The following is an 18601-nucleotide window of genomic DNA, read 5'->3' as shown; positions in this document are numbered from 1 at the left end:
ACACGGCATGCTTGTTTCTTTTAGTGCTCAGTCTCTTCTTGCTGAATGTTCCCCAAGTGCTTGACCCCTTTGGACGCCCTCTCTGCTTGACAGGCAGCAACTGGCAATTGCGGAGTCTCACAAGGCTCTGCATGGTTGTTTCAACGTCGGATGGGGTAACAGGTGGCTGTGTGTCCATGAGCACTGCCCTGATGGGTGTAGGAGCAGGTAACTGTGTGCCCATGTGCACTGCCCTGATGGGTGTAGGAGCAGGTAACTGTGTGTCCATGTGCACTGCCCTGATGGGTGTAGGAGCAGGTGACTGTGTAACTGAGCAGCAAGGAGAGGGTACCGCAGGTAGGGGAAGTGGAGATTTGGACAGGTAGGCACATGTATGGTCCATCAGATCATTAGGCCAGGGGGTGAGACGCTCAGGATCTAGGGTTTGTGACACGTGACTGATGTCCAGCGCGCGGCCACCTCCATCCGAAGGTGCTTCCGGGCAATTGTTGGGCATAGTAAATGGCTCCATCTCATCAGCCAGTCCTTGCTGCCAGCGGAGAGTCTGTTGCCGCAGCCAGTCCAGTCTCCTCATGAATGCTGCCGTTCCACTCTGCAGAACGGCCTGTTGCAGCTGGTACAATTGATCTGAAAGCAAGCGGTATTTTTCATTGTGGCTGAGGGGCCTTGGCTGTTCCTCTGTAATCACAATGGCAGCAGCCATGCCTGTCGTCGTTGGTGTCTGAGATGCACGCCAGCGACAATTGGGGGCGAGCCTGTCCAAAGGCAGACCCAGATGCCTCTGCACAACAACAGCACGTTTGCAGGGCAACAAAATCTGAATGGAGAAGATGCAGCTGCAGGTAGCCTGGCCATCATGTATCTGCAGTGTGTACTGTTTGGCGCCAGAAATCACAGTCACTGTGCCTTCATCCTGCTACCTGCGGTGGCCCAGACAATGGAAATGTTTTCAGAGCAACTCACAACAAGGGCTGGTGAACATGCGGTGGCCCAGACAATGGAAATGTTTTCAGAGCAACTCACAACAGGGACTGGAGAACATGCGGTGGCCCAGACAATGGAAATGTTTTCAGAGCAACTCACAACAGGGACTGGAGAACATGCGGTGGCCCAGACAATGGAAATGTTTTCAGAGCAACTTACAAAGGCAGAGCAACTTACCTTGGAACAATCTCCTGTGTCAAATAAAAATGAAGCAAGTCTCCAAAACGAATAAATAATTCAGATAAGGTGCCCGACGAAACCTCCGCTCCTTCCACTTTCAAAAAGGCGCGCCGAAGCTTTGACGCATGCGCAGAGGCCAAACTGGCGCGTCGGGAGGTTGACGAAATAACGCGATGACGTCATCTGCGCATGCGCACAACCTGACCGGCAGGTTGGACCGCAGCGCATGCGCAGAGATGAATAGAATGTGTGCGCATGCGCGTACCGCGTCCTTTGCGCATGCGCAAATCAGTCCTGGAGAGTCGGACCGCTGCGCATGCGCAACGGGCATGAAACCGTCTGCGCATGTGCGGAACGCGGCGCATCCTGATGACGTTCTCCGATGAAGTAGCGTTGTCATGAATTACTTTGTTCAAACAAAGAGCTGGACACATGACTTACCTGCTGGCCTGACTAGGAATTTTTTGAAATAAAAACAAAAAACGCTGGAATTACTCAGCAGGTCTGGCAGCATCTGTGGGGAAAGAAGCAGAGTTAACACTTTAGGTCAGTGGCCCTTCTTTAGAACTGGCAGATATAAGAAATGTAAAAGATTTTAAGCAAGTAAAGTGGGGGTGGGGGAAGAGATAACAAAAGAGAAGGTGTTGATAATCAAGGTCTCAGAATAGCTGACCAGAAGGTCATGGAGCAAAGGCAAACAGTATGTTAATGGTGTGCTAAATGACAAAGCATTAGTACAGATAGGGTGTTAATGGACTGAAAACTGAACAGCCACAAGCACAAACATGAAAAAAAACACAGTGGGTAGGCACAGTAGAAACAAACTGAACAAACTAAAATTGTGCCTCACAGAAAGGTTTGGGGCAGATTGCTATTCAAAGACCAAAGAGAAGGAAGATCCCTCTCTCAGTCTCTCTCTCAAGCAAAGTCCCAGGGACCCACGGAAGCAGCTTAAGCCTCAAGACAGAGGACCTCTTCAGCCTTCTGCTACCAGAGAAGCAAGTTTGAATGTATGCATTGGGCCCCAGCGAGAACGACAAGACCGCAATTCTAACCAAGGACTTTACATCCAAACCAAAAAACAGTAACTGAATTCTACATATTGCCAACCCTACTTAAACCTCCCCCTTTAATTCTTTCTTCCCCTCTGTATCTTTTTGTGTGTGTGTTTATCTTGTATGCATGCCAGCATGGTTGCGTCGCGTATTAGTAATTTTAACCGAGTTGGAGTAGTAAGGCTAATAAACTTACATCCTTCTTGTTTAAACCTGAGAAAACCTGTCTAGTTGGTTCATTTGCAAGTACAATTAGAGTGCAGTGAGCAAGGACTCACTGAGGTGGTAAGCTAAAAACACTGTGTTTTACAACTTAAACCCTGTTACGGCCAAACCAAGAAAGGCGCAATAGAGGAGCCTGAGATCCCTTCCTCACCCGGTGTAACATGTGCCTTTCTAAGTGATAATTTTGCGAGGCAGGATAAACTGATTCCAATAGTGCTACCGAGGTTAGACTGACTGGCTTGTAATTATTCGGACTATCCCTCGCTCCCTTTGTGAACAAAGATACAACATTTGGCTAAGACAATAGGTGTCTTAACAGGTAGAGTCAGGAAAATTTATAAAGGGGAATAGGAGAAATGGCAGAGAAGCAAAATGATTACTTTTGTGTCTGTCTTCACTGAGGAAGATACAAGAAATCTCCCAGAATTAGAGAGTCAAGGGACTAGGAAGAATGAGGAATTGAAGGAAATTAGTATTAGTAAGAAGGTTGTATTGGAGAAATTAATGGGGCTGAAGGTTGATAAGTCCCCGGGGCCTGATATTCTACATCCCAGAGTGTTGAAAGACGAAGCTATGGAGATAGTGGATGCATTGGTGATGATCTTCCAAAATTCTATAGATTCTGGAACAGTTCCTGCAGATTGGAAGGTAGCAAATGTCACTGCACTATTTAAGAAGGGAGGGAGAGAGAAAACAGGTAACTACAGCCCTGTTAGCCTTACATCAGTAGTAGAGAAAAAGTTATAATCTATTCTAAAGGATGCGATAAATGGACACTTGGATATTAATGATCTGATTGTGCACAGTCAACATGGATTTATAAATGGAAATTCATGTTTGACGAACATGTTGGAGCTTTTTGAGGATGTTACTAACAGAATTGAGAAAGGGGAGTCGGTAGACGTAGTATACTTGGATTTTCAGAAGGCTTTTGATAAAGTCCCCCACAGGAGGTTGGTTAGTAAAATTAAAGCACATGGGATAGGAGGTAATATATTGGCATGGATTAAGGATTGGTTAATAGGCAGAAAACAGAGAGTAGGAATAAAAGGGTCATTCTCACCTTGGCAGGCTGTGACTAGTGGGGTACCACAAGGATCAGTACTTGAGCCCCAGATGTTCACGATATAAATCAATGATTTGGATGTGGGGACCAAATGTAATATTTCCAAGTTCACAGATGACACAAAACTAGGTGGGAATGTGTTGTGAGGAAGATGCAAAGCGGCTTCAAGGGGATTTGGACAGACTTAATGAATGGGCAAGAATATAATGTGGAAAAATGTGAGGTTATCCATTTTTGTAGGAGGAATAGATGTGCAGAGTATTTCTTAAATGATAAGAAATTAGAAAGTGTAGATATTGTCACGACTGACTGCTCCTGTCAAAGCCCCCAATCAAAATATACGATTCTGATTGTGGTGGGACCAATGCACTGTTAATTCAATCCCGTTGTTCCACAGATGGGCTAACAGATCATTTAAAAACTTTCCAATTTAAAGAAAGACCCAGCCAAATTGTACCAGCTATTAATCCCCAAATGAAGCTAACCGAACCAGGTGTCTTTAAATCAACAAATGAATTCTTTAATTAGAAGAACTAAATTCTTAAACACTATGAAGATATAAACAACATTTAAAATAGAAAAAAATTAGACTCCTTGCAAATTTACAGTCCAATGTTGCTCGAAGTCCTCACAGGATGTTGCTTGAAGTCCTCGCAGCTGTCCGATGGGGAAAAAGTTCTTCCACGTAGAACAGTCAGTAGTCTAACTTCAGCAGTAGGTGATGCTTCCTTCTGCGGCGATGAATTTCAACAATTAACAACTTGCGAACACTTTCGATAGAATCAATCTGACTTGAGTTTTTGAGGGATAAAAGATTGTCACAGTCTAACTTCCCTTTCTTCAATTTAAATTACCAGAGATCTCAGTCTTGGCTTCATATTTTAGAATTTTGAGAGCTATTAATGAAACAGACTACAATCCTCTTCCTTCAGTTTAAATGGTTGAGAGCTCTTTTTCAGGTGTCTGAACACCACAGCTGGCTGTGTCTTCTGTGTCTGTGTGTTTTGTTAGCACAAATTGTCTCTAACTGCCAGTTCAAACTGAATTGTAACAAATGTATCGCATCAGGCTCACTCCCAGTGAGTGTTTCCATGGTATCGAGAACGCACCCTTTAAATCGCAGTCTCCAAATAGCTGTTTCTAAGGTAACGAAAATGCACCTTTCTATAACTCATAAGGCTTGCCGGCTCTTAAAGCAATACTGATCCCTTGCAAGCCCTAAAGGCAAACTGCATATTCTGAAAAAAAAACTACAGGGCCATGACAATGTACAAAGGGACCTGGTATCCTTGTCAATAAGTCACTGAAAGCTAAGGCGGCGAATGGTATGTTATCCTTTATCGCAAGAGGATTTGAGTGCAGGAGTAGTGAAGTCTTGCTTCAATTGTATAGAACCTTGGTTAGAACACACCTGAGGTACTGAGTGTAGTTTTGGTCCCTTTAGCTTAGGAAGGATATTATTGCCATAGAGGGAATGCAACAAAGGCACACCGGGATGGCGGGACTGTCCTATCAAGATAGATTGGGGAAACTGCGCCTGTATTCTCTAGAGTTTAAGAATGAGAGGTGATCTCATTGAAACCTACAAAATACATAAAAGGATAGACAGGGTAGATGCAGGTAAGATGTTTCCCCTGGACAGGTAGTCTAGAACCAGGTGACTCAATTTCAAAATAAGGGGGAAGACACTTAGGACAGAGATGCGGAGAAATTTCTTTACTCAGAGGGTTGTGAATCTTTGGAATTCTGTACCACAGAGGGCTGTGGAAGTTCAGTCATTGAGTATGTTTAAAGTAGAAATTGATAGATTTCTAAATACTAATGACAAGAGGATATGGGGATAGTGTGGGAAGAAGGCATTGAAGTGGATGATCAGCCATGATCGTATTGAATGCCAGAGCAGGCTCGATGGGCTGAATGGCCTACTCCTGCTCCTATGTTCCTATGTGAGCAGTCGTCCAATCCTCCGGCACCACACCTTTATCCAGTGAGGATTGAAAAATTATGGTCAGACCTTCCGCTATTTCCTCCCTGGCTTCTTTTAACAGTCTAGGGTACATTTTACCTGGCCCTGGATTTATCCGGCCCTGAATTTATCCACTTTCAAGGATGCTAATCTAATTAATACTTCTTCTCTCCCTATGTTTATCACATCCAATACTTCACATTCCTTTTCCTTAACTGCAATATCTGCATTGTCCCCCTCTTTTGTGAAGACAGACCCAAAGTATTTATTAAGAACCATACCAACATATTCCGCCCCTACACATAGGTTACCTTTTTGGTCTTTTAAGGGCCCTACTCTTTCCTTAGTTATCCTCTTACTAGACATCTTTGGGTTCACTTTGATTTTGTTTGCCAATATTCTTTCATATCCTCTCTTAGCTTCTCTAATTTCCTTTTTGATTTCACCCCTCCACTTTCTATACTCCTCTCTGTTTTCTGTAGTATTGTGCTCTCGGTGTCGGACGCAAGCTTTCCTTTTCTGCCTGGTCTTACCCTGTAAGGTCCTTGACATCCAGGGGGCTCTAGATTTGGCCGTCTCAACCTTTTTCTCTGTGGTAAGTTGTTGAATCTGAACCCCTAGAATCTCCCCTTTGAATGCCTTCTACTGCTGACACTGATTTACCTTCAAAGAGCTGTTTCCAGACCACTTTCGCTAAATCACTCCTCAGCTTAGTAAAATTGGCCTTGTCCCAGTTGCAAACACTAACTCCTTGTCCTTTTCCATAAGGATGTTAAAACTGACTGAATTATGATCACTACCACCCAGAAAGGGAGGAGCATGGAAGACACGAGCAAACCAGAGCAGCTAAGAGAAGAAAAAGACTTGCATTTATAAGGTGCCTTTCACAACATCCCAAAGTGCTTTACAGCCAATGAAGTACTTTTGAAGTGTAGTCACTGTTGTAATATAGGAAACAAAACAGCCACTTTGTGTATAACAAGCTCTTGCAAACAAGGTGATAAGGACTAGACAATCTGTTTGTTCTTTAGTGATGTTGATTGAGGGATAAATATGGGCCAGGCCAGCAGGGTAGACTCACTTTCTTTGAAATAGTGCCATGGGATCTTTACATCCACCTGGGAGAGGAGATAGGGCCTCGGTTTATTGTCTCATCTGAAGATGGTAACTCTTGACAGTGCAGTGCTTCCTCAGTAATTCACTGGAGTGTTAGCCTACATTTTTGTGCTCAAGTCTCTGGAGTGTGAGACTTGAATCCACAATCTTTTGACCAAGAGTGTACGTTAGAATGATCTAGACAACAGAACTGATGTTTGAGCATGCGGGTGGTCTGCTCAGTAATATCTGGTGGGAGGAGAAGGACACTGCAGAGGAGACCATACTCACAGTGGGTCTTCAGAGAGTACTTGTCCAATCTCAACCTGACCAAGAAGCAACATGTGAGGCATCTGCACTTCACCAAGGAGGCTATCACCAAGCTCGGTCATCTGCTATATGCACCAGAGGAGCCCAAACCAGGGAATGGACACTACCACCTGTGGATGTCAAGGTCACTTTGGCCTTTAACTTTTATGCCATGAGGTCATAGATCATCCAAGCTGCAGCAGATGATAACAGTGGCCTATCCTAGTTCAAGTTAGATAGCTGCCTCAGGGAGGTGACTAAGGCTCTCTACTCAGAGTACCACCTGTAGCTTCTACCTAGTGGGACAAGGGAGCACTAGGCTTTTCACACAGTGTAGGTTTCTACAGGAGTTAGAGACCACACTCACATTGCCCTCCGTGCTTCCCATCACCAGCCTGGAATCCTCCTCAACAGAAAAAAAAAAGAGTACTGTTCCCTCAACTTGCAGCTCATTGGCAAACCTCGAGCAGTGTATGATACATTGTTAACAGTTCTCTCTCTTCGGATACTGTCTCCCTCTCCTTCAAATCTGCTGTTATCACCTCTATCCTCACAAAACCCTTGACCCCACCATCCTTGCAAACTACTGTCTCAGCTCCAACCTTCCTTTCCTCGCCAAAGTCCTTGAACAGATTTGGGAAGCAACAATATTTCACAGAACTCCATGTTTGAATCCTCCATTCAGCTTTTCACCCTGCCACAGTACCAAAACAGCACTTATCAAAGTCACAAATTACATCATATGTGACTCTGACAAAGATCAAATAGCCTTCCTCATCCTTCTCAACCTGCCTGCTGCCTTTGACACATTCACCCACACCATCCTACCCGCACACCTCTCCACCACCACCCAGCTGGGTATAATTGCCCTCGCCTGATTCCATTCTTATCTCAAAGCAAAATACGGTGGATGCTGGAAATCTGTAATAAAAACAGAAAGCGCTGGAAATACACAGCAGGTCTGGCAGCATCTGTGGAGAGAGAAACAGAGTTAACATTTCAGGTCTGTGACCTTTCATCAGACCTCCATTGTTATCTATCTAATCGTAGCTAGAGAATCTCCCGCATCGTTACCTCTGGTGTCCCCCAGGAATCTATCCTTAGTACCTTCAAATTTCTCATTGCATGCTGACCCTCAGTGACATCATCCGGAAACACAGGGCTGAAATTTATGTTGCAACAACGGCAGTCTGCCCACGCAGACCACTAGTCGACGAGCCGCCGTGATATTAAACACAGCAGCTCATTTAAATGGCGAGGGCGGACCACACCACCCTGCTCCCCCACCCACTGATGACGTGGAGGGGGCGGGTGGTCCATCCCCGGCAATGGCGTCAGGCGCCACTGCACAGGTGCTGCCGCCATTTTTAAGGGCTTCGAGCCCTACATTGCAATTTAGAATTTAAAGGGACATTGTTTTTTAAAAATTAAATAACTTGATCCTGACCCTCTCCCACCTCCCTTGCCAATAACCATAGAATTAAGTACCTGCCCTCTCCCCCCACCCAAAAAAACTTACCTGGTGCACCTGACCTTCCCCCCCACCTGCCCAAAGTTCATATACTTTATAACTTTACCCCTTCCCACCAACCAATTAAATTACTCTGACGCCACTCCTGCCCAACCCTCTGCCCCCCGGAAAGAGGAACTTACCTGCTCTCCCCCTTCCTACCAATGTTCTGCCTCGGATCTCCAGACGGAGATCCAAAGGTGCGGGAGTGCCGGTCACTGGCACCAATATCGGAGTGGGAAGGAAGGCAGGAGTGGGTCAGTAATTAATTCATTTTTTTGCATTAAAAAAAAAATCTGCAGATTTTGCTCCCGTCGCCGAGCTGCAGGGGGTGGAGAGTTGCCACAAGGCCTTGCCGCCGCCAGCAATATCGGGCCGGGCCTTCCCAGCATCCGGAAGCAATTTCCGCACCCCTCCTCCACGACACTCAACGTCAAGGGGGCTGTAAAATCCAGCCCACAGCGCCAGTTTTGATATGCACACTGTCAATACCCAGCTCTACTTCACTATTGCTTCTCTTGACTCCTCCACTGTTGCTAAATTATCACACTGCTTGTCTGATATCAGTACTGGATGAGCAGAAATTTCCTCCAATTAAATATTGGGCAGACCGAAGCTATTGTCTTTGGTCCTTGTTGCAAACTCTGTTCCTCAGCTACCAACTCCATTCTTCCCTCTGGCAAATGTCTGAGACTGAACCAGACTCTTTGTAACCTTGTTGTACTATTTGACTCGGAGATGAACCTCCGACCACATATTCATGACATCGCTAAGACCACCTACTTCCACCTCTGACATCACCTGACTCCGCCCCGCTTCAGCTCATATGCTGCTGAAACCATCATTCATGCCTTTGTTATCTCTAGACTTGACTATTCCAATGCTTTCCTGGCTGGCCTCCCATTTTCGACCCTCCATAAACTTGAAGTCATCCAAAACTCACTGCCCATGTGTGCATTTGCACCAAGTCCCGTTCCCCTATCACCCCTGTGCTTGCTGGCCTACGCTAGCTCCCAGTTAGGCAAGGGTCAATTTTAAAATTCCTATCCATGTTTTCAAATCCCTCCATGATCTCACCACCTCCCACCCCCCCCACACCCCCCTCAAATCTCTATTATCTCCTCCAGTCCCAAGATATTTGCACTCCTCTAATTCTGGCCTCGAGAAGCCCGGATTTTAATTGGTGCCTATGCCTTCAGCTGCCTAGGTCCTAAGCTCTGGCTTTCCCTCCTTAAACCTCTCTTTCATCCTTTAAAACCTTCCATAGAACCTATCTCTTTAACCAAGCTTTTGATCATCTGCCCTAATATCTCCTTATGTGGTTCGGTACCAGATTTTGCATTATGATGCTCTTGTGTAGGACATTTTATTATGTGAAAGGTGCGATATACATACCAGTTATTATCTGTGCCCAATTTCCATGATGCCTTCATCCTGCACTGGTCCTCTGTCCCACCTCTATTCCAACCAAGCCATCAGATTGGAGGCTGGCTACTGGGGGTAGGGAACATTCCTTCCAGAAATGGCTCGTGACACCTGTCAGGGACTTGGGCACAGACTCATAGGTGGCCTACAATGAGATCCATGCCACCACCAGATCTTACTGAGCAGACCAGCAACATACTCAAACAATGGTTCCACTACCTGGATCATTCTGACAGAGGTTTGCCATACACTCCTGACCATATCTGTAAAGTTGTTGTATGCAGGCTGCTTAAATTTGACAATACAGAAAGGTCAGCCTTTAGCACCACTTGGGCAGGAAGAAGAGCAGCATGAAAGGGAGGAAGAGCAGTGAAGCATTACCCACGGGTCTCCCAAGCTGCTAGAGCCACCGGAGAACAATACACACAAGAGAGTTTCAACTAAACCTTCCCCCCTTCTCCACAGTACCCCATCCTTATAACCACTGGCCCCACCTCCACTATCTGATTGCTGTCCTGCAGTCCAGTCCCATAGTATTGCCCTCACTTGACTACTAGTATTACAACTAGCACTGCAAGAATTCACTTCATAATTGGATAACAGTTAACTTATTAATTTTAGAATATCCTTTGTGCAAACCACTAGTGACAGTCTTGTGTGCTTGTTTGCCTATCCTAGTACTCATACACAGCATATCCCCAGTGACTACAGCTTGGGAGGAGTAAGGCTGGTGAGCTTCCAGTAAGGATACTTTAGATGACAGTAGTTATCGATCTTGGGTAGCTGTAGGCCTTAAGTGCCTGATTGCAAACTACAGCATCTCTACGTGCAGCTCGCTCTGTGGCACTAGAAGAATGGGTGGTGGAGGTGCAAGCATACTGTTGTCTTGAGAACGAACAGGTGCCATTCCCATTCAGCCAATGTCGACCCTCCTGGGGCCAAACCTCCAGATTCCTAATGCTTTGCACTGAGAATGAAGTGCAGGAATGATGTGACAATCTGAAAGCCTAGATGGCAGCAATCTGAGCTTCCATGGCAGCAGTGAGAGCAGAGATGGAAGCTGTCACAGCTGCCAGAGGTTCCAACATCATGGGCCCAAATGCTGTGTTTATGGAGCTGACCACTCACTCCATGTTTGACAGAATGGTCTTGATGGTCTGCACAAAACCCTGTCACTTTGTTGAGCTGGACTCCTCCATTATCTTAGCCATCATGTGCAAGCTCGCTGGCAGGCTACCCAATGCATCTACCATTTCCTGATATATCCACCAACCTTCATCAGTACCCTGGGGTCTCAAAGTTTGAATCGGAGTCCTCCTCAGCAGAGCTGGTATGCCATCCCATCCTTCAATGAGTTAGTACCTGTGGCATCCTATCCTCACCTTAGCTCCTGCACACCTCTGCCCAGTGATTCACCATGCAAAGACACCTCCTCTAACCTACCCTCTAAAGTAGGTGTGGTGCTAATCTGAGCTAGTGTTTCTAAGTCAGATCAAGTGGAGTCATACCTATCATAAAAGGAAGGTGGGTGTATTTGTTGGAGGCCAATCATCTCAGCCTGAGGACATTGCTGCAGGAGTTCCTCATATCAGTCCCATCTTCAGCTTCATCAATGACCTTCCCTCCTATTTAAGGTCAGAATTAGAGATGTCCACTGATAATCGCACAGAGTTCAGTTCCATTTACAATTCCTCAGATAGATAATGAAGCAGTCCATGCCCATATGCAGATCCTGACAGCATTCAGGCTTTGGCTGTTAAGTGGCAAGTACTATTTGCACCACACAAGAGCCAGGCCATGACCATCCTCCAACAAGAGACAATCTAAGCTCCCCTTGAAATTCAACAGCATTGCCCATTATTGAATCCCCCACCAACAACATTCTGGCAGTCACCATTGACCAGAAACTTAACTGGACCAACCACATAAATACTATAGTTACAAGAGCAGACCAGAGGCTGGTGTATTCTGTGGTGAATGACTCATCTCCTGACACCCCAAAGCCTTTTCACCATCTACAAGGTGCGAGTCAGGAGTGCGATGGAACATTCTCCACTTGCATGAATGCGTGCAGCTTCAGTAACACTCAAAAATTTGACACCTTGCAGGACAAAACAGTCCACTTGACTGGCATCCCATCCATCACTTTCAACATTCACTCCCTCAACCAGTGTGCTATGACAGCAGTGAGTACCACCTACAAGATGCATTGCAGCAACTCACCCAGGCTTCTTCAACAGCACGTTCCAAACCCACAACCTCTCCACCTAGAAGGACAAGGGCAGCAGATGTATCATATTACCACCATCTCCAAGTTCTCCTTCATGTCACACACCATCCTAACTCGGAAATATATTGCCATTCCTTTGTCATCACTTGGTCAAAATCCTGGAACTTCCTAACTAACAGTACTGTGGAAGTACCTTCACCACATGACTGCAATGATTCAAGAAGATGGCTCACCACCATCTTGTCAAAGGTAATTAGGGATGAGTAATAAATGCTACAACTCCCACATACCGTGAATTAATAAATTTAAAGCAACAAGTGATTGTGCATCTTTAGGGCCTCAACATTTTCTGCACCTGAAATAAGAGGAAGAATTTGTTGTTAGTGTCAAGAATGAGCAGAGAGGGAGGACTGGCTAATGAAAGCAGTTGTTATTTGTTATGCAGTGTGTCGAGTAGGATAGAAGTGAGAAAAGAGAAAGAGGATAAGGTGTGAAGAAACCCTTTGGCACATCTCCAATATTTCCACTAGCCACACTCATGGCTCACAGAGGAGAGGTTTTAAGAGGTGCAGATTGTCTTTAAATGGTGTCAATGACACCCAATTATCCTCTCTTCCCCAACAAACAGGCTGCATTCAACAAATCATGCTAGAGGAGCCTTCCTGATGGGTTTCCTCACGTTACCATCTTTTGCCCGTCTCATTTGACACTCTGTCGAACGATCTTGCAGCCAGACTTTCAAGTACTCCTTTGACTACGTGAACTGGTGCATATCCATGCGCGGGCACAATTGGATTTCTCGGCTGGTCACTTTAAAACGTGAAACATTGAGTGGAAATTCGTCGTGGGCGATAGCCAATCAGCAGCCTCTCCATTTTGCGAACAGTAACGTGGACGGTCTGCTGACTGGCTATCGCTCATTTAATGCTGCTGCCCAAGACTAATTGCTATCCCAAAAATCACATGCCCCTTATTGACAATGAACGCTATTCCTTCAATCCCTGGTTAAATAAACGCATGAAGTGACAGAGGATGACTGAGTTTGTGCTCGTTGGTTCGTTTATCATTGATGCTCCCCTCTGTTAGCCAGTTTTGCTCGCTGTTGCTCATTAAGAGCTGGTTTGCAGTGCGACCATGTCAATTATACTATGCAGAGACTGAGCAGACTCTTACTTGTGTTTCAGTTGCTTGAAACACGTTTTGTATGTTGAAGAAATATGGTCGCCAGCTTTGTACTCACGTGTTGTGAAACGCTGTTGGCATAAAAAAATGTTTCACTCAATAGTAAAGATTGCTGTAAATGCCATGTTGTCTGTGCATTGGAAAAAAAGCAATTTGTAAATTAATAGAAGTCATTTGTGATTTGTTAAGGCCCAATTTTAACTCTGTACAAGTGAATGGGTTTTGAGTGAGCAAAAATCATTTCGTTTTTGCAGTTTAAAAGATCGTCAACTAGGGAAGCAGGAAGCAATTGTGCTTGCCGGAAATTCAATGGAAAGAATACGGCGGCAAGCTTGGTATTAAGTCATACAACAATACGTGCAACATGTACAAGAACTGGTGCTTCTTTATTTTCTTAATGCTACTTTATTTTCTTCTCAGCTTTTCACAAGAAAACATAAACAATAACGAGCTCGTTTCGGTTAATTAAGAAAAGCAAATTTATTCAAAAAGAATCAACCACCGACACGTTTCTACTGTTTAACAATGCATGATGAACATGTGTTCCAGCCAAGAAATGTCTCAGCATTTCAGAACTTCAAAAATTGCTTCATCATGAAAAATAAACATTTCCAAAGCTAAAAATGATGCCGAAAAGCTTGTGATAAAAGATTCATTGCAACAACGTACTAAACACAATAAAGAGGGTTTATTATTCATGTAATTGTCCTTGCATCTTAATTATAGAAATCTTAACTGAGTAAGAATGTACTCTAATCATCAGTTGACAATCTACCTGTTCACAAATACAAACAAACCTTTATTCTTCATTAATACTGTTTAGTCATCGCCGCCGATAATTTCTCTGTTTGATTCCTTTCCGGAGCGATCCCTGTCCTCATTCTGTTGATCTATTAATTCCATTAACTTGTGTATCACAGGGGAAGAATCTTCCCCGTTCTGCTGTCTTCGAGGGGCGTGGTAATCATTTCCTGTCAAACTTGAAAGATTATTTATTACTGACATAACTTCTGTGGCTTTCCGGGGGTTTAAGCCACGCAGTAACTCTTGGATGGCGTCCTGATATCTGTCTGCCTCCACTTGCTCCCTAACAGATGAAGCCACTCTCCCCCGCAGGATGTCAGCAGAGTTCAGGAAGTCGCGATTCTTGGCCAGCATCCTTTCCAGGTACCTGGCGAGTTCTTCATCGTCTATATTGATGTCCTGGTCATGTGTTTGTCCTCGGCCCATGCCATCGCCGTTCCGTGACGATTCGTGGTCGCGATTCCCCTTAAACCTTTCAAATGGGACATGAATTCCGGGCAAATGGTTTTTCCACTGATCTTTTCGGAAATACGCCGGTTTTTCATGCATTCTATCATCCATCCCCAGGATATTCAGAATGTCTTCCGTAGTGAGATCTTCATCTCCGGTGTCTGGCACGTTGGGTTCTCTGGTGTAACTGTTTCTAAACCTTTTGTCATCTCTATCGGTGTCCGCCTGCGAGCTCTCTGCAGCGTAGTTCGGAAAGTCAGACTCCATCCCTGCTTGCTTTGTTTGCTCTGCGTCTTTCAGCATTTTGACAATGTCATCCGGAGGTATTTGGAGTCTGCTGGACAGTTCGACTAACTGGTTCACGAATCGTGGGTCCATTTCATCTTCAGATCCTGGGGACTGTCTGGCTGCCATTTTCTCATTTGCCACCTTCCTGGCCCTATCTGTTTTTCCAACGTCCCTTTTCAATTGTTCCTCATACATTCTGTCCTGCAGCCGTTTGTAAAATTGCAGCATGAGGTCTTCCGCGGCAGCCGGTATCTCATCCTCATTTTCTTTCTCCATTGTCGTTTTTTCTTGGGACTCCAGCTGATCCAAATCGACCTCATTAAAACCAGCTAAAGAATTCTTGACATTGTTTCCTGCCCGTTCCGAGTCTTTGTCGACCTCTGTTTCCTCATCTTGAAATTGCACTTCTTTATGCTGATGCCTGTTCTTCATTTCAACTGAGTTCCAGTCTTCCCCATCTACCGTATCGACATATGCAAAATCACTGTCCCGGGAAATATCATCGTCCTCGTCTTTGCGGAAGTGCTCTTCCTCTAGTCTTCCTTGTTCCTTGTACGGAGCTGAGTGCTTCCCTAGTTCGCGGAAGGCAGACTCCAGGGTTGCGAGGCTTTGGGGGGTGTACTCTTCCTCTACTATTTCATTGGTGCGTTTATAGGGATTGACTCTGTAACTGTCCTCTGGAAAGGCAACATGGTGCTTCCTTGACAGTTTATCGTTTCTGTTGCTTTCAGACAATTCATATCCATCATAGTCTTGTTGGTTATCCTCAGTGCCCATTGTGTTCTCCTCTTGGTTATGATACCGAATACCTGAATTGTAATGTTTGCCGTTCGCCCTGGCATTGCTTTCTGCTTGCATCAGTGCTTGCAGTATAAGTTTGGCCCATTCAGCCCTACCCTCACCTTCAGATTCCCCGGCGGTGTCCGATTGCTGATTCTCTTGATCCCCTTCCTCGAACTTTTTAAAGAGGGGTTCTTGAACTGGACGGAAAGTGCCTCTTGCATCATAGTCTGGGATGGACGTGTCTTCACCGTTTTGTTTTAAATTTTCAATAAATTCTAGGGCTTTAATCATATCCGGGTTGGGGTAGGTATAGATGCTTTCTTTAAAAGTGCTCGGATCATATTTGTTTGGCACCAGCGAAGCAGCCTGAAGGCTATCGGAATAAAGCAGGATGGTGAGGATTAACATTGTGCCGCTTGTAAAGGTTTTTATCACCGCCATCTTAATTCTGTTGTCCACAACTGGTAAAATAAAAAAAAATTACAAGAAAAATCATTTTAATTTGTAAAGTTAAACGTCAAGATTTTTAGAGAATGCAACGCAACAAACTGTTTTTCACTCCTGTTATTTCTGATATAATTCACTAATATACTGATTAGTACGAGGCTTTCTAGCACTTTCACTTGCAAGAGGTTTACTAAGAAGAAACGGTCAATGTATATAAAAGGACATTTTGTTCAGTCGTTTTAAGTGGTTTCTCAACTTGCTAACAGTTTCCTTTAATCGAGAAGCTTTGCACACAATTAGGAAATTGGGTATTTCCCATTAGACGTTTAAAACGATATTTGGCATCCGCTGCATGCTAATTCTATTTATGTAGATGCTAAATTCATCCAGCGTGTTGTTTTTACCACAGGCTTCGCCGGGTCTCGAAATGCTGCAGTATTTGTTGCCACGGTAACATGCAATTCATTTATCTGGTCCCCACTGAAAGCTCGAAAATAACATTTCTTATGCACAACAATTGTAGAATTAAAGCATTTTACCAAAATTAGACTGTTATGTTAATATATGTCAATTCTAGACTTATTTTGACTGAATGAAATAGTCAATAACGTTTTTTCCACTTCATTCAGCACACAATGCACACCCTTACTTTACCAACTTCGGTTCACAGGTGTTGGTCCCCGCCGTCTGTCAGTTATCCGGAACTCACGATAAAAAGGCTTTAAAACAAAAAAGCAAAAGGCATCAGTTCAGCTAAGTATGTAAACGCAAATATGCTACAGATTTTACAGATAAATCGGCAGTACAATTTCCCGTGCGCATCAGGTCGTTATTAAAGAACCACGCGGTTAAAAGGATCAGCGGCCGCAGCCAAATAGTATATCCTCTAAAGTAGATTGGATTTCTTAAGCGTGCTACAAGGCTTACCTGCGATTTAAGGTGAAGCTTATCCGTCTGAGAACATCTTTTCCCGGTTGAGAGCGTCTGGAGCAAGTGGGGCTGAAAATTTCAGCACCAGGACAGCTCCCTATTTATAAAGCAGCCCCACAAGAAGTCAGAACCACCTGACCCTGCGTCACCCAACTCTGACGCCAGTACAGCCTTATCACTAAATGCAATCGGAATGAGAACACTGTGCAGCTAGCATCGTGAGGTAGTACACTGATCAAGGATAACCGCATTAAATGTGTTATGTTTGTAACATGTACACGCAAATACAAAGCCATTGGAAGTTCAAGAGTACTTTCATCCTGAGCTCAACTTTGCTGCATGAATTTGAATAGATCTTATCGGAGTTCTCATTCAATGCTTAACTTGTACAAATGACCAAAAACTCAGGTTCAGATAGCTAAGACGCTTTTTCATGTGAAGTGCAATACAGCTGCAGAGATGAAATTTTAATTTATTTGCATTATCCGCTACTTTGTGTACTTCTTTGTCCGATGGCTATTCATAAGCTTTTTGCATTTACCGAATGATAGTACAATACTATTCGTCTTTTAATTAGGCTGTTTAGAAATGAACTTGTAGACTAAGTTATCAATTTGACGATGGCTCCCATTGAAAATGTTAACTTTCGCTTCCAGATGCTGACTTGAGTTGCTCTTCATTTCCAGCACTTAGTGTTTCTTGTAAACAGTTTCCCATTATTTGTATTTTACCTTTCAATCCTCTATATTACCTTAATACACAACTATTTATGGTCATATTAAAATTGTGCGTATGTGTGCATTTCTTATTTGCTATATCACACCTCTCTCATACATAATTATTGACAAATTTCTTGAAGCTAACTAGTTCTCAACTTTTTTTTGTAAGAAACTGATGTTTCAGGTGAAATCCGGTGGGAAATTGTTGCGAAGCAGTTTCCCGGCCGTGAAAACTGTGCTGCTCAGAGGCAGCCACCGTGGACCAGAGGGAACGGTTCCCACCACTAAAGGTGAGTGGATGGGGCGAAAATCCTGGGGGGGGGAGTCCCAGGGGAGGGGAAGTTCCTAGTTCCCTAGTATGGCCCAGTGGACCAAAAGGAAACTAATAAATAAATCATTTACCTTGCTGCACCTCTTTTGGCCTTCTGTTTCCGGCAGGTTTGGTCTGACCGGGTAGACCCCCAATTCCTCTACTCAGATCGCAGGTTAAAATCACAGAGAGGGCTCTGATGACATCATTGGAATCTATTCTGCATATTAAATTGGTTCCTGCCAACTTATGGCACATATTTTTGCTGCCTGTGATATGAAATTCTCTTTCAGTTGCAAAGAAAGATTGGGAAAGCTGGGACTGTTCTCTTTAGGGAAGAGAAGGTTAAGAGATTTAATAGAGATGCTCAAAATAAGAGTAAATAGGGAGAAATTGGTCCCATTGGTGGAAGGGCTGAGAACCAGAGGACACTGATTTAAGGAAATTGGCAAAAGAACCAGGGGCAACATGAGGAAAATCTTTTTTACACTGTGAGTGATCAGGATCTGGAATGCACAGCCTGAGAGTGTGGTGAAGGCAGATTCAATCGTGACTTGCAAAAGGAAATTGGATAATTATGTGAAGGGAAAAAAATTGCAGCGCTATGAGGAAAAGGCAGGGAAGTCGGACTAGCGGAGTAGCT

The 18601-nt window shown here is 44.3% G+C and overlaps 1 protein-coding gene across 1 annotated transcript; it reads right to left on the bottom strand.

The window, feature by feature from the left end:
- Positions 1-13609: 13609 nt before the first annotated feature.
- scg2a (secretogranin II a) lies at positions 13610-17011 on the bottom strand. Its single transcript, XM_068041435.1, has 3 exons — positions 16927-17011; positions 16649-16718; positions 13610-16013 (listed from the first exon to the last, which is right to left on the bottom strand). The coding sequence occupies exon 3, from the start codon at positions 15991-15993 to the stop codon at positions 14047-14049; it is 1947 nt and encodes a 648-aa protein (XP_067897536.1). The 5' UTR covers positions 15994-16013; positions 16649-16718; positions 16927-17011; the 3' UTR covers positions 13610-14046.
- Between the last annotated feature and the right edge of the window lie 1590 nt (positions 17012-18601).

This window comes from Heterodontus francisci, chromosome 11, assembly GCF_036365525.1.
Source record: "Heterodontus francisci isolate sHetFra1 chromosome 11, sHetFra1.hap1, whole genome shotgun sequence".
NCBI lineage: Eukaryota > Metazoa > Chordata > Chondrichthyes > Heterodontiformes > Heterodontidae > Heterodontus > Heterodontus francisci.
Note: the sequence above shows the minus strand (reverse complement) of the source record. Positions and strands in the feature narration are given on the sequence as shown.